Source organism: Rhopalosiphum padi, chromosome 3 (assembly GCF_020882245.1).
Source record: "Rhopalosiphum padi isolate XX-2018 chromosome 3, ASM2088224v1, whole genome shotgun sequence".
Taxonomy (NCBI): domain Eukaryota; kingdom Metazoa; phylum Arthropoda; class Insecta; order Hemiptera; family Aphididae; genus Rhopalosiphum; species Rhopalosiphum padi.
This window is the reverse complement of record NC_083599.1, coordinates 38,078,253-38,092,211: the sequence shown is the minus strand read 5'-3', so window position 1 is coordinate 38,092,211 and position 13,959 is coordinate 38,078,253. Positions and strand designations below refer to the sequence as shown.

The 13,959-nt window shown below is 24.8% G+C and overlaps 1 protein-coding gene across 1 annotated transcript; it reads left to right on the top strand.

Moving 5' to 3' along the window:
* The first annotated feature begins 6,244 nt into the window (after positions 1-6,244).
* LOC132925033 (KRAB-A domain-containing protein 2-like) lies at positions 6,245-13,426 on the top strand. Its single transcript, XM_060989464.1, has 4 exons — positions 6,245-6,309; positions 11,856-11,966; positions 12,029-12,989; positions 13,062-13,426. The coding sequence occupies exons 1-4, from the start codon at positions 6,245-6,247 to the stop codon at positions 13,230-13,232; spliced, it is 1,308 nt and encodes a 435-aa protein (XP_060845447.1). The 3' UTR covers positions 13,233-13,426.
* Positions 13,427-13,959: the final 533 nt, after the last annotated feature.

Sequence of the window (13,959 nt, the reverse complement as noted above, 5' to 3'; positions counted from 1 at the left end):
ATCATTTAAATTAACTTTTTTTTTTTTTATAAATTTAACTTTTCTAAAAAGTTAGTTGTTTATAACAACTTTTGCAAATTGCTATAGACTATAGTAACAACGGAATTAACAATAAAACATATTTATTTATTTAGTAAAGTTGGTTCAACTAATATTAGTTACATGTGTTATGTGGGGCCAATAAAATGGCATAATCCACTATATTATCATAGAGTTGGGATAGGTACTCTGGTTCTGAATAAAATTATTTAAATATAGGGCCAAAAAACATGTATATGTTCTGCCATCTAGCGGACAATTTATTTTTAGGTTTGAGCTAATTTGGCTTTGAAATATAAAATTCTAAAATGACTATTATAATAAAATATAAAATTTTTTTTAACCGATTAAGCTGTTTTAACAATATTTGTTTATTTATATTATAATTTATATTAAATATCACCTTGGTACAAGAAGACATATGTAGGTTGCATGCAAAGTTGTCTTAGTCTTTCAAGTACTTAAAATATAACAAATGATGAGTTTTACTTAGCTTTTTTAAATAATACACATAAGTGAAATTCCTTAAGTGTTGGGAACATAATAATCAATATTTTCAAGACATTATTAATAAATATTTATAATTTATTCAAAAATCTTTATCTGTAGAAATAGTAGATACGATAATATTTCATTAAATAATATTGTATAAAAGTTTCAAAATATTTTGAACTATTTATTGACATTTGGAATTTTTAAATTTTTATTCAAACAATGAATACATTGATTGTACAATAATTTGTGATTTTCTATTTTCGAAGTGAAAACTATTATTATTTATGAGCATTTTAAACTTTCAAATTTATAGTTTTTTTTTCGGTGTTGAATAAACTTTTTTAGGCTCAATCAAAAAGATTGAAAAAATAATACTATTCTACGTAAGTTATAGAAACATAAAAACATTAAAATTTTTTTAATTTAAAAGTTTAAAGATTTTTTTTATTAGCGCTTGAAGTATATAACAGTAAAATTTGTAATTCATTCTATAATTATAAAATATAAATGTAGATATAAATTTTCAATTTTTATAATTAATACTTATAAAAGGTACTAGAAAATTGAATACAATATTACACAGGGCCTAAAATACATCTCATTACAGGGAACACACTTATTAATTTAACTATTACCTTTGGGCAATTTCTATAGCAAAAAAAATCTGTGGAGGTTATAACTCCCAAAATCTCCCCGCTTTTATGTACCACTTACCTGTCACATCAATATTATTTATATGATACTGGACTAAAAAAATAAAATAAATACAACAATAAGTTCTAAATATTTTAAATTGTGTTGAAATTCCTAAATATATGTTATTACTTATTTCTGCAATCAAAACTAAAAGCACGTTATAAAACTTGGGACACACATTTGTCATTCAGGCGACTCACTTTGATTTTGAGGGGACACAGCATTTTAGGCCCTGATATTACATATAAATTGTTTTTGTTTTTCTCTCATATCTAAAAAAAATTAGCTCATTTTTTTATCATAGTCATTTTTAAGTGATTTAAACGAAAAATAACAAAATATTGTTCAATTTAAAAAAAAGGTGAGGACTTGAACACATATTATAAAATATACTGGTTAGGTAAGCCAATATATATTTACTTAAAAGTTATAATATAATACCTACAATAATAGTTTAAAATATTACAAAATAATTTTACCACCACCATATGTATAAAAAATAAGTGTGTTTAAGATATTTATAAATTGTTGTAACTTTCTCAATTCCAATAAAATAATAATGCTCTAAAAAAGGCCATTATGGTAATCGGTCAGAAAGTCCGGAGACAAAAAATCCGTTTTAAAAAAAGTTGGACAAAAAGTCCGAATTCAGTTTTTATAGTCGGACAAAAATTCCAAGCACATTTTTAGTGTCGGACAAAAAGTCTGGAAATACAAAATATTTTATATAATTAATATTTATTTAAAAAATTTAAAAATTTAAAAATGTTGATAGACATTATATATTATTATATTTATTTCTATTATCTTATTTTCACTTATAATTATATAATTTATTACAACATATTAGAACAACAATATCAAAATTTATTTATAAATAAATACATTTTAACAAACAATGAATTTTATTTTATTTATAAATACGTCAATCTAAACAAAACTAAAAAAAAAAATAGTATATCATAATTATAATAAAATATAAATTTGTCATTATTATAGGTACCTAACTATACTACTATAGTGGATTTCCGTTTATATTTTTATTAGTTATACGAAAATATAATAATATGTGTACAGCATTTTTAAATTTTCAAAATAAATATTAATTAGGTATATAAAATATTTTGTATTTTCAGACTTTTTGTCCGACACTAAAAATGTGCTCGGACTTTTTGTCCGACTATAAAAAATGAATCCGGACTTTTTGTCCAACTTTTTTTAAAGCGGATTTATTGTACTTAAACTTTTAGTCCCCGGACTTTTTGTCCGCGATTCGACCATTAAATATGGTGTAAAAAAAATATTTTGATAAGATTACGATTTAAGTTAAACAGAAAAAAAATAACACAAGATATTATATATCTTAAATCGTGAATAAGACTAAAGCTATCTAAATCTATCAACTATCAAGTACGTAAGAATGTTCGATAGTGTGACAGAAATACAGAATATTATCATCATTAGTCATAAGTTATGACTCATAACTTCGTGATAGCAACTATCCATACCTATTGTCCTCATGATTACAGCCTCTTTAAACTATCAGAATAGCATTGTGCGGTCCAGTTCATAAGTGGTGAGATCCGAAATTATAAACCTATTGTCTACCTATATATCTTATGTAGACGTGTAGCAGTTGTGTATAATAGAATAATATACGTACTATAATATATAGAGTATATTGTGTTGTGCTGTTGTACCTACCGTATACAATTTGTATATTTATTTATTTATGGTCTTACGGAAAAAAAACTCTTTTAACAAAAATTATGTATACATATTATAGCAAATGTAGATATATAATAGGAATGAATAAATGTGTACAGAATGAGAATACATTTGTATACAGTTCTATAACAATAAAATAAATGTTTATGTTATAAAAGTTATAAATTATAATACTAGAAAGTCGAATTCGAATATTAAATTGGAAAATCATTAGTTAATAAAAGGAAACATTAAATTTAAACAAAGTATATTAAGTATAAAATACAAATATTATTGTTTAAGTGAATACAAAACTCAGTAATTTTCCTTCTCAATTGTATAGAGACTTATGACTTTCTATGATTAATTACAAGATTGATATTTGATGAGTTACTTATCAATACTTATGATGTGTAAATACAAAGTATTTTATTACTTGCAGTTAGTTATAAAACATTTTAGAGTAGTAAAAATGCTTAAATTTTCAACTTTAATATCTTTTCTAATAGAAAAGTAAATCTAGTTGATATTTTTTTTGGTGGAGGGCAAGAATAAAAAATTTCTGCACTTTTCTCAATAATAATTGGAAAAAACAGGAATTTTGTAAGTATTTTTTAATTTAATATATTGATGTATAATACATTGAAATACATTATATGTATTCAAAACATTGTAATTTTCAGTAGTATAATAAATTTATAAGTAGGTATAACTACATAGTCTTGTTTCACTAAAAAAAAAAAAGATTAATTTATTAATCCTGTAGATTTGTTACGAATGATACTTAACTATATAAATACATTATGTCATCAACTTAAAATCTTTAAAATACTTTTATTAAAAAATATATTTAAGTACTTATTATTAAAATAAGTAGGTAGGTAGTAGGTATATGTAATATGTGGTAGGTACTAGACTTGATATGGGATGAGTGGATTTAATTATTTACTATTTAACGAACGCTTAAATTTATGTTTATTTTAAACATGATTCTTGAATAATAATAAGTTTTACTTTTTGTGTATACACACAACGTCATTCTACATTGGTCGGAAGTGGGAGGTGTCCTAAATGTAGTCATTACGTTATTACCACAACACAGTAAAAAAAAGCTAACTTAAAAACTAACTAAAAATTTAGGGCACTAACAAATACTTTAGTTAGATGCTTAGGATATTAATTAATAGTATTTATTACACAGTCTTTATTAACTTTGAAATTCATAGTAACATCGCACACGACTAGGTAATAGGTAATATCTCCTACGCAGTATTGGTTGACATACAAATCGTATGAAGTTAACAACTAACATAGGCGTGTCAAAATTATTATTGTTCATCGTTTATTTATGACCAATTTTTTTTGTGTCCACAAATGTTTTAGTGTACTGCTTATTGGCTATTGTTTAAGTGAATGCAAAACTCGGTAATTTTCTTTTCAATTTTATAGAGACTTATGATTTTCTATAATTGAATATAAGATTGATATTTGATGGAGTTACTTATGAATACTTATGATGTGTGAGACACTTCTTTTTTGGATGTAATCATAAGAATATATATAATATATATCATAAATATCATTGAATTTTAATCTATATTCTATTTATTATACAAAAATAGTTTCATCTTTTATCAAATAATTATAAAGGAAACCAATATTATTATGCAATCATTGGAAATATAGTAAACAAATGATAATAATTTATAATATTTGTATAATTTTTATTCAGTTTTTTTAATTAGAGTTATAAGTTCTCAGCTCGTAAAAAATAGAAGTGAGTTGGCGAGCGAAGCGAGTAGGGTACAGAGTCCGCTAGTAAAAAATAAATAATTTTCTTTATTAAATAGCTTTGTTAAAATCTTCCAGTAATTTTAACTCGTCTGATTTTTTTGCCCTTTGTTTTTGAATATAGGTATCACCAGTTATACTAAATTATCTTTTCGCGGAAGCACTAGATGACAGGTAAGTCAGTATGACAGTATATTAAGTTAAGTTAAAATATATTTTTTTCGACTGTTGGATCTTCGATCAAGGTAGACTGATTAATGTATATCTCTCCAAAATACTGATAAAATTCATTATACATGTATGACATTGCATTGTATTATAAATAATAAAATTTAAATTAAATGCATAAATTAATTACTATAATAAAATTATGAGTTGTTATTATATAATATAGCATTATTATACATATAATATTATAACAATGTATAATTAGTATAATTGCTTCAGTGTTTTCTGTAGTTTCTAAGAATCCATTAGCAATTTATGTTTTTGATTATTTGTTACATCTTACATATGAATAATTTGTGTTATAATTTATAAATATTAGCTAACTTTTAATTTTATTTGTTTATGCATTTATTTGTCACACTAACAAATTAACAGTACCTACCAAAATACTGTCATATTAATTTTCCTTAAAACAAGGTATTGACTTAAAGTTTTTGGAATGCAATTCAATAGGTACCTGTATACTTAAAATACTTATCTTATGAATATTAAAAATAAAATGTATATGTCATCTGATATTATAAACTATAAATATTTTTATGAAATAAAATAATTCGTACATATTGTTTATTAATAATATTTATTCATACAGATATATTTTTTACATCTATAAAAAATACTATTATTTAATATTTACTAATACCTACTATAAAATATTTCTATATATTATACGATTATTATAATATTTATTACATGCTTACTTTGTTTGTAAAGTAGAGCTGTAGATAAATTATAATTGTTTTTTGATTTGTACAATATTAAGTTGATTTCATAGTAGAAAAGCAAGTTAGCAATATTTTTTTTATAATTGTAAAACTATATTATATAAATAATTATAAAGAGATAACAATTAAGAAATGTATTATCATCTGAAATTTGTAAGTTCACAGACATGTTTGATATTGTTTAATACAATATATAGGTATTTACTAATTACTATACAAAAATGTAATTATTTAAATTAATATCTACTATTAAGTTATATTTTATCATACCTGAATAATATGCATTATACATGTTCATAAATATAAGTATTGATTAAAGGTATTTAAAAATTGTTCAATTAAGATTTTTAACTTAATTTTTAGTTATACGATTGAAAACGCTCAATTTATATTTTTTTTCTCCGATGTCGCCTTATTTAATAATTTATATCGAATGATTGAATACTATATACTCTGTACTTATTCAAATAAATATCGAATATCGAAAAATCAAAATACATATAGAAAGTCTAATGACCCAGAAAAGCGACTCCAGCTATTTTCTGGTTTACAATATTGAAGTCATGAAGAAGTCGAATTCTTCGACTCGAAGATCTATTTGTAGTGGTGACACGACAAAATATCCCACGTAAATATTAATTCAAAATGTAAACTTTTTTATAAAAGTTATATAGATATTATTACAATATAATTATTATTAACATAAATTATAGAATACAAAAAATTAATTAAAAAATGTTTAAAAAAATATTAAAATGATAAGTTTTTCGTCAAAAATTATTATACTTATTATAATACTAAGTTATGTAGGTACTTATGTGCTTGATTTTATGTATTTATTGTTATTCGTTTCAATTTATCCTCTACAACAGCATATTTTCGTCTTTTCTTTTGATGGTATAAAATGACTCACTATTCCATTATCAAAATAACGAATAACACACATTCATTTAAAATAAAGTTTGATTATTACTTATAATCGTAACTTTTATAATAGAGGTTAACATTTAAAATTATTATTTACGCAGGATATTTTGGTTTAGGGATATTTTTGCCGAATATTTTGTCATGGAACCATTTTTAATAACTACAAATTAATAAGCTGATAATTTGTAAGGTAAAAAAAAAACTAATTAAGTAGGTACCGAACAAATAAAAGTCATAACAGTAAATATTTAAAGTATGCGATGTATTATAATATATATGATACGGAATTCAGTAAATTTATTAAAATATTTAAAATATGTTTGAATAATGCTTTTTAGGAATTGGTGTATAGATTATTTATTACTATTATTATTTATTGACCCATTATTTTAGTCATAATTTAAAAAAATATATTTTATATATAATTATTATAATTTATGACTACGTCATTAAGCATTTGTATCACATATTATGTATAATGTATAATAAATATTATTTATTATAATTTTTTTTTAACGATATATGTATACCTATTTTTATTATAAATTATATGTCAATATTTAGTAAAAAAATTCAACGCCTTGACTCGTTCAATAGCTAATTAAATGGGCATATACAAATTTCGCTAAATACAAAATTTTCGTTTAGTATACCAATTTATTGCGCTCTTTATATTTTAGGGTCAGTATACAAATTGAGCTCCTTATATTTTAGGACAACTAGGATAAGTATGTTAATTGTGCTTGTATAACACATACTAAGATGCTTATTGGTTAAAGTGTCTGGGTATAATATTCCTATGTTTTAATAATATTAGGAATTTTATAAAACAAATTATAATGTAATGTAACTGATATTTAATTTTGAATAAACGACGACCAAAAAATAACTTATAAAATTCGAAAAAAAATTATTTATTTTTTTATATTATATTATTTATTATGTATTAATACTCACAAAAAAGTTAGTTAGTGTTTTCATTTATTAAATAATAATTTTAATTAATTAACACATTTTTTTTTTAGGTATATTGTAAAATGTTTTGAGCGCAATTGATCTATCGGTCCTTAAACATATAGAGCGCAATTGGTAAATAAAAAAGTAATGTTAGGCGTAATTGGTAAACTGCCAATTAAATACGTAATATGGAAACGTTGCACCTAAATTTGTTTTTCGTCGCATAGTATTTTTGGTTAATAGCGAGTATGTACTTTATGTTTTCAATCAAGGCTAGGTTAAAAAATGTAAAGTGTTCTAAATTGCTCGATAGCTTTGTGTTTGATACTGTAGTGTTTGCAGGGTGTACCGCGTATCTATAGGTACCTACGTTTGGATAGCATATTTGCATATTTGATAAGTAGATTAATAGGTATGTATAATATATATTAAACTATTTAAACACTATGTAAAATAATAAAAATGTACACTATTATCCTCATAACCTGAATGATGATATAAATTATTACCTAGTGTTTGTTACATCAGTGAAATTTGGTGGTTTTGTATGATTTCGTGCGTTAAAAGCTGAAAATAATAATAATTACCATTATTAATAAATTAAATAATCTTAATTGAATTAAATTAAAATACTTTATGTAAAATGATTAAATAAATTACCATTATTTCATGAAGACAAGGTAAAATTCCTTTCAATATTATTAGAAAATATGAATGATGACTATCCATTTGTAGGCTTGATTTCCATAACTGTAAAAAAAATATATATAAATATTAATATTAGTTAGATATATTATATATTACTAAAATTTATAAATAGATACTAATCAAATTTATTATAGGAATTTACTTACAGAAAAATAATTTTGGCCATCATCAACAAAAGCTAAAAAAAATAAATATATTTTAATTATAGAACATTATAAAACATTTTTACCTAAGTTATTTCTATACATAATAAACATTAAACATAATTCAATGATAATATAAACACATAGATTAATGATTAATATTTGATAGTCATATTTGCCTTACTTGTTACTACATTTTTCTATTTATATGAATCTTAGTTCTTGAAATATAGTGAAGGTGTCCAATTGGTTAGGTATGCATTGACGCGGTGCTAAATCAACCATCACTTGAATCGTACTTTTGTTCCGTTATATTTATTACATTAATAATAAGAATAAAAACAGTGGCGTACTAACGGGGAAGGAGGAATACCCCCGCTAAATGAAATTTTTAGGAAGAATTAGTTTCTTATGAGACGTATATTTTTGGTCATACAAATTGTTTATTTAAAAATTAAGCCCTCCCTCCAAAATGCAGGTCTAAGTACGCCACTGAATAAAAAGATAACACATTATACTAACATTAAACTAATATATTTACTGACATTAATTATTTACGCAGACAAACCAAAATAGTTGGTGCTTCCATAGTACGTATTAAATCGAATTAAATTTACAGAAAAGTGCTATAGGAACTTGTATCATATATTCATTAAAATCATAATTGGAATATTTGGAGCTAAAAAGTACTTACCTACTAAGATCAGAAGATTGAGAATATAAAATGATAGACCAATATTTCGGTGTCTTACAATAAATATTACTGTTTTACTATATAAATCATTATAGCATTATTTAAGTAATACAAAACTAATGTCGTATACAGTGGACAGTTATTGTAAATATAATATTATTATTGAATGTAGATGCACAATAGGTGGGAATATATTAATGTTAAAATAGGTCAGGCCAATGAAGCAAAATATGCTGAGGCAACAACAAATTTGGCTAAATATGACTGCCGCACGCGCAGGCATGGCTCCCGTTGTCGCTGAGTGATTCGGCGAGGACGTAGGCACGGCGATCGTGCATTTAGTGTTTTCGAATTAGTGTAAATTTTATGTTTGTTTTACATCTGAATAAAAGTGTTTCCGACTAATAAACCCGAATCTGAGTTATTATTTTATTATTTGTGGTGATACCACACTAATAAAAAGTTATAAGATAGCCTTTTATTTCTATTTAATAGATTTTTTATTCTGCTGTAAATAGAACGGTAATTTTTTTATAATTGACCAAATATTTCCAATGTTATCCCAGAAGCATTAATACATTGTTAAAGGATGTAATTTTTTCCAATATTTTGAAATATTTTAGCTTTTGTTTTCTGTAAAGTTCTAGGGTTAAATGACAGTCTTGACCGTCAATTAACGAAATGTTGGCAATGACGTAGAAAGTAAAATTTAAATCGTGAACATAAAGTTTGGGAAAAATTGTAAATTAAGAGGGTATGTTAAAGCAGGTCCAAAATGTTAGAGTACCAATACGTTAAAAAATAATACATATTTTTATCGTTTTTATTGCGATATATACCTAACTGTTTTTTTTTATCACGATACGCAGAATTATCACTTCCAATCAGGGAATTAATATAAGAGATATTTAAAATTAAAAAAAAGTTCATACATAATGAGCGCGACCAATGCACATAATAAGCATCAGACTGTTTTTGAAAATGTTAAACAAAAATACGGAAAACCTATATATGATGTTCACAATATACATTAATACACTAGAACGTGTGTATATCACATATTATACTTATATATATATGTCGCATCCACTTAGTGTAATCGTATTTTTCATGAAATGGATATCCATTTCATGAACAACGATCATATCGTGTAAGTCAAATTTTAGTTCATGAAATGGACATATATTTTATCCATTTCATGAAATGGAAACTCTTATTTTACACTTTGTGTAATTTTTTTAATTAATTACATCAATAGGTAACTTTTTGTGAAATCGAAATAATAACATTGATACGAGTACACGAATCTAGTATCTTTAAATTGTAAGCATTAAGATACTAAATAGGTATTGTAGAACTTACTGTACTATACTAATAAGTAATATGTTATCGACACCTGTTATCGATAAATAATCGCATCAATTGTATGAGTGTAATAGCACTCTGGAAAGTTTTTATTTTTATTTTTATATGATGCCAGTACGTTCTCTGACTTTATGCGAGCCGTATATTAACGTTATTACAAGGAATACAATTTATAAAATGGAATTTGATTCATTTGCTGAATACTATGAAAAATTAAATGCCTACTATGTAGGCAAACCCGGGAAAAAACCACCCACCCAAAATGAGGTTCAATTAATAATTGAAGAAATATTAGCTGCCAAAATAAAAATGTAAGTAATTGTTAAAATATACAAAATATTTACACTTCAAATAAAATTATAACAATCAGCCATCAGGGCTTGTATTTCAAAAAACTATTTTGTTTTATGTTATTTGGAATTAAGAGGACGCTATACCCGCAGTGTTGTCTCTGTCATAAGCTTCTATATCTATAGCCGCTACGCTGTCGTGATGTTATTATTACGCGTATATTAATATTATTAAGCCTACAATTTATACGGGAAACCGGTATTTTTATGAGCGATTCACAATGTCACACAAGCTACGGCGTTGCAAAGGCGTATAAGCTATCCATATACCCGTTATAATAACATCGCGAGTTCGTAACGATATATTATAATAAACTATAAAAATAATTTTAATAATAATTAAAAATATATTTTATTGTTAATTGTATATATAAAAATAATTAATAACTAGGGCTGTGCATTTAATGCACTAAAAAACCTTAAAAATGCATTTAAAATATCAAAAAAATGCAATAAAATATGCACTTAAAATGCAAAAAAAGGAATATAAAATGCCAAAAATTACCTACTAATAACTTAATCTGGAAATTCGTGACTGATAAACGATATACCACAATAACTTATCTAGTTGTCTAGCAATTGCCTTATTTTATCGAATCGTTATCTTTACCCGTATATAGCTTATTGTGACTTGTGTAAAATATTATTTAATAAAATATATAAATTTGACATAATATACAGCCTGTGTAAAATAAAAAAAAGTGTTTTCAAACAAGTCAATTCATGGCATTTGATTAAAAATACTAAAAAAGCAAAATATGACCTAAAAATGCAAAAAAAACGACCTAAAAAATTAAAAACGTCAAAAAATGCAAAAATATGCAAAATAAAAGTTTCATAGATGGATTCGTAGTTACATAATTCAAATTATGTACCTTCAAAGCTATGTTTTACAATCACCAAAAAAAAATGCACTTTTCTATAAATTCACAGCCTATTAATAACATTATCTGTTATATAAAGTTGTGTGTTTAACCATAAATATTTAAACAATATTTCTTTATAATTTGGAATTTACATTATTTTATAGTGGTAAAAAAGAGAGGCGAGATTATTATCTTATCAAAACATATGATGTCCTGTGCGTTACAGATCAAAAGTTTTTGATTTATAAAAAAACTGATGAAGATGAAGACATAAGGTAATTTTTGATTTGTTTTTTATAATTTGTATTCTGTATTGTTAATTTAATTATTTTAACAGGTACGTTGTACCATACGAAGAGTTGTACGATCGTATTAAGGATTTTCACATTAAAACGGGACATGGTGGAATTGTTAAATTACGTATGTCAATGGGTCATAAATACAAAATTCTGAGACCAGCAATAGAAAAGTTTTTGTCTGTATGTGCAATATGTAATTCCAAGCAAGGAGCAAATCGGAAACTAGTTATCAAACCAATTGTAACTAAAGATTTCAATGAAAGAGGCCAAGTCGATTTAGTCGATTTCCAGTCAACACCTGATGGTAAATATAAATGGATCATGAATTATCAGGACCACAATACAAAATTTTTATTATTGCATCCTCTTGAAAGCAAACGAGCTATAGAAGTGGCGAACAAATTACTCACTATTTTTCTTACATTTGGAGCCCCTAAAATACTTCAGAGTGATAATGGACGAGAATTTGTTAACTCCATTATTAAGGAATTAAAGGATCTGTGGCCACAATGTACGATAGTCCACGGCCGACCACGTCATCCCCAAAGTCAGGGAAGTGTTGAAAGAAGTAATCAAGACATTGAGAATATGATTCGTGCTTGGATGAAGGATAACCAATCTAAAAAATGGTCGGTTGGATTACAATTTGTACAGTTTCAAAAAAATTCGTCTTTCCATCGAATAATAGGACGATCGCCGTATAAAGCATTATTTGGATGTGATCCGAAAATTGGATTGTCTTCATCAAATCTTCCATCAGAAATAATAAAAAAACTAACCACTGAAGAACATCTTGAAGAAATTTTAAATAATATTCAACCTGAACATGAAAAAGAACAGATTACATCATATTGTAGTATTTGCAATACAGAAATGTTAACTGAGGTTGAATTTGCCGAAACTATTATTTGTGATTTATGTAAAACTAGTGAAAAAATAAACAAACAACGTCAACTTGGATATCAAGGACAAGAAAAAGCAGCTGAAATCATGTTAAAGGTATCTTTTTAAATCATTGTACCTATTTAATCTATTTTTTATTTAAAATCATTGTAATATCATTGTCTTTAGGTCAGCCAAACAAGGGTTCCTGATTTACAAATTGGCGATTGCGTCTTAATAACAGTACCTAAAGTAGATCGAGGACCGTCAGATCCTGCCAATGTAATTGCAGTTATTGTCAATCAGAACGAACATAAACTTCACCAACTCGGAACTCAGTATGGCTTAGTAAAAGGGTAGTACAATTCAGCAAGTTTAAAACCCGCGACATCTAATTTTTTAAAAATTACCGAAGTTAATAATGATAAAGAACTTACATTACGTGAAACAGTTTCTCATATTTCTGGGGGACAAGGTTTTTTAAGTTGCATTTGTAAACGCCAATGTGAATCAAAACGTTGTGCTTGTTTTAAAGCTTCGGTAAAATGCAACAGTCGTTGCCATAGCTCTAGTATTTGTAAAAATAAGTAATAATTTATTATTTATATAAATAATTAATTATTAATTATTATTATAATGATTATTATAACTATTTATATTTATATAATTTATTATTATTATAAAATATAATTATAATACAATATTACATAATTATAATAATCATGAATAAATGTAATAAAATGTACTCGTATCAATGTTATTATTTCGATTTCACAAAAAGTTACCTATTGATGTAATTAATTAAAAAAATTACACAAAGTGTAAAATAAGAGTTTCCATTTCATGAAATGGATAAAATATATGTCCATTTCATGAACTAAAATTTGACTTACACGATATGATCGTTGTTCATGAAATGGATATCCATTTACGATTACACTAAGTGGATGCGACATATATATATATATATTAAATACATTTAAATATTCCTATTTAAATCACTATAGAGGTATAATATTATTGTAAAACACAATTTTATTGTAATACGATGTATCATAATTTATCGTGTAAATAATATTATGCGCAC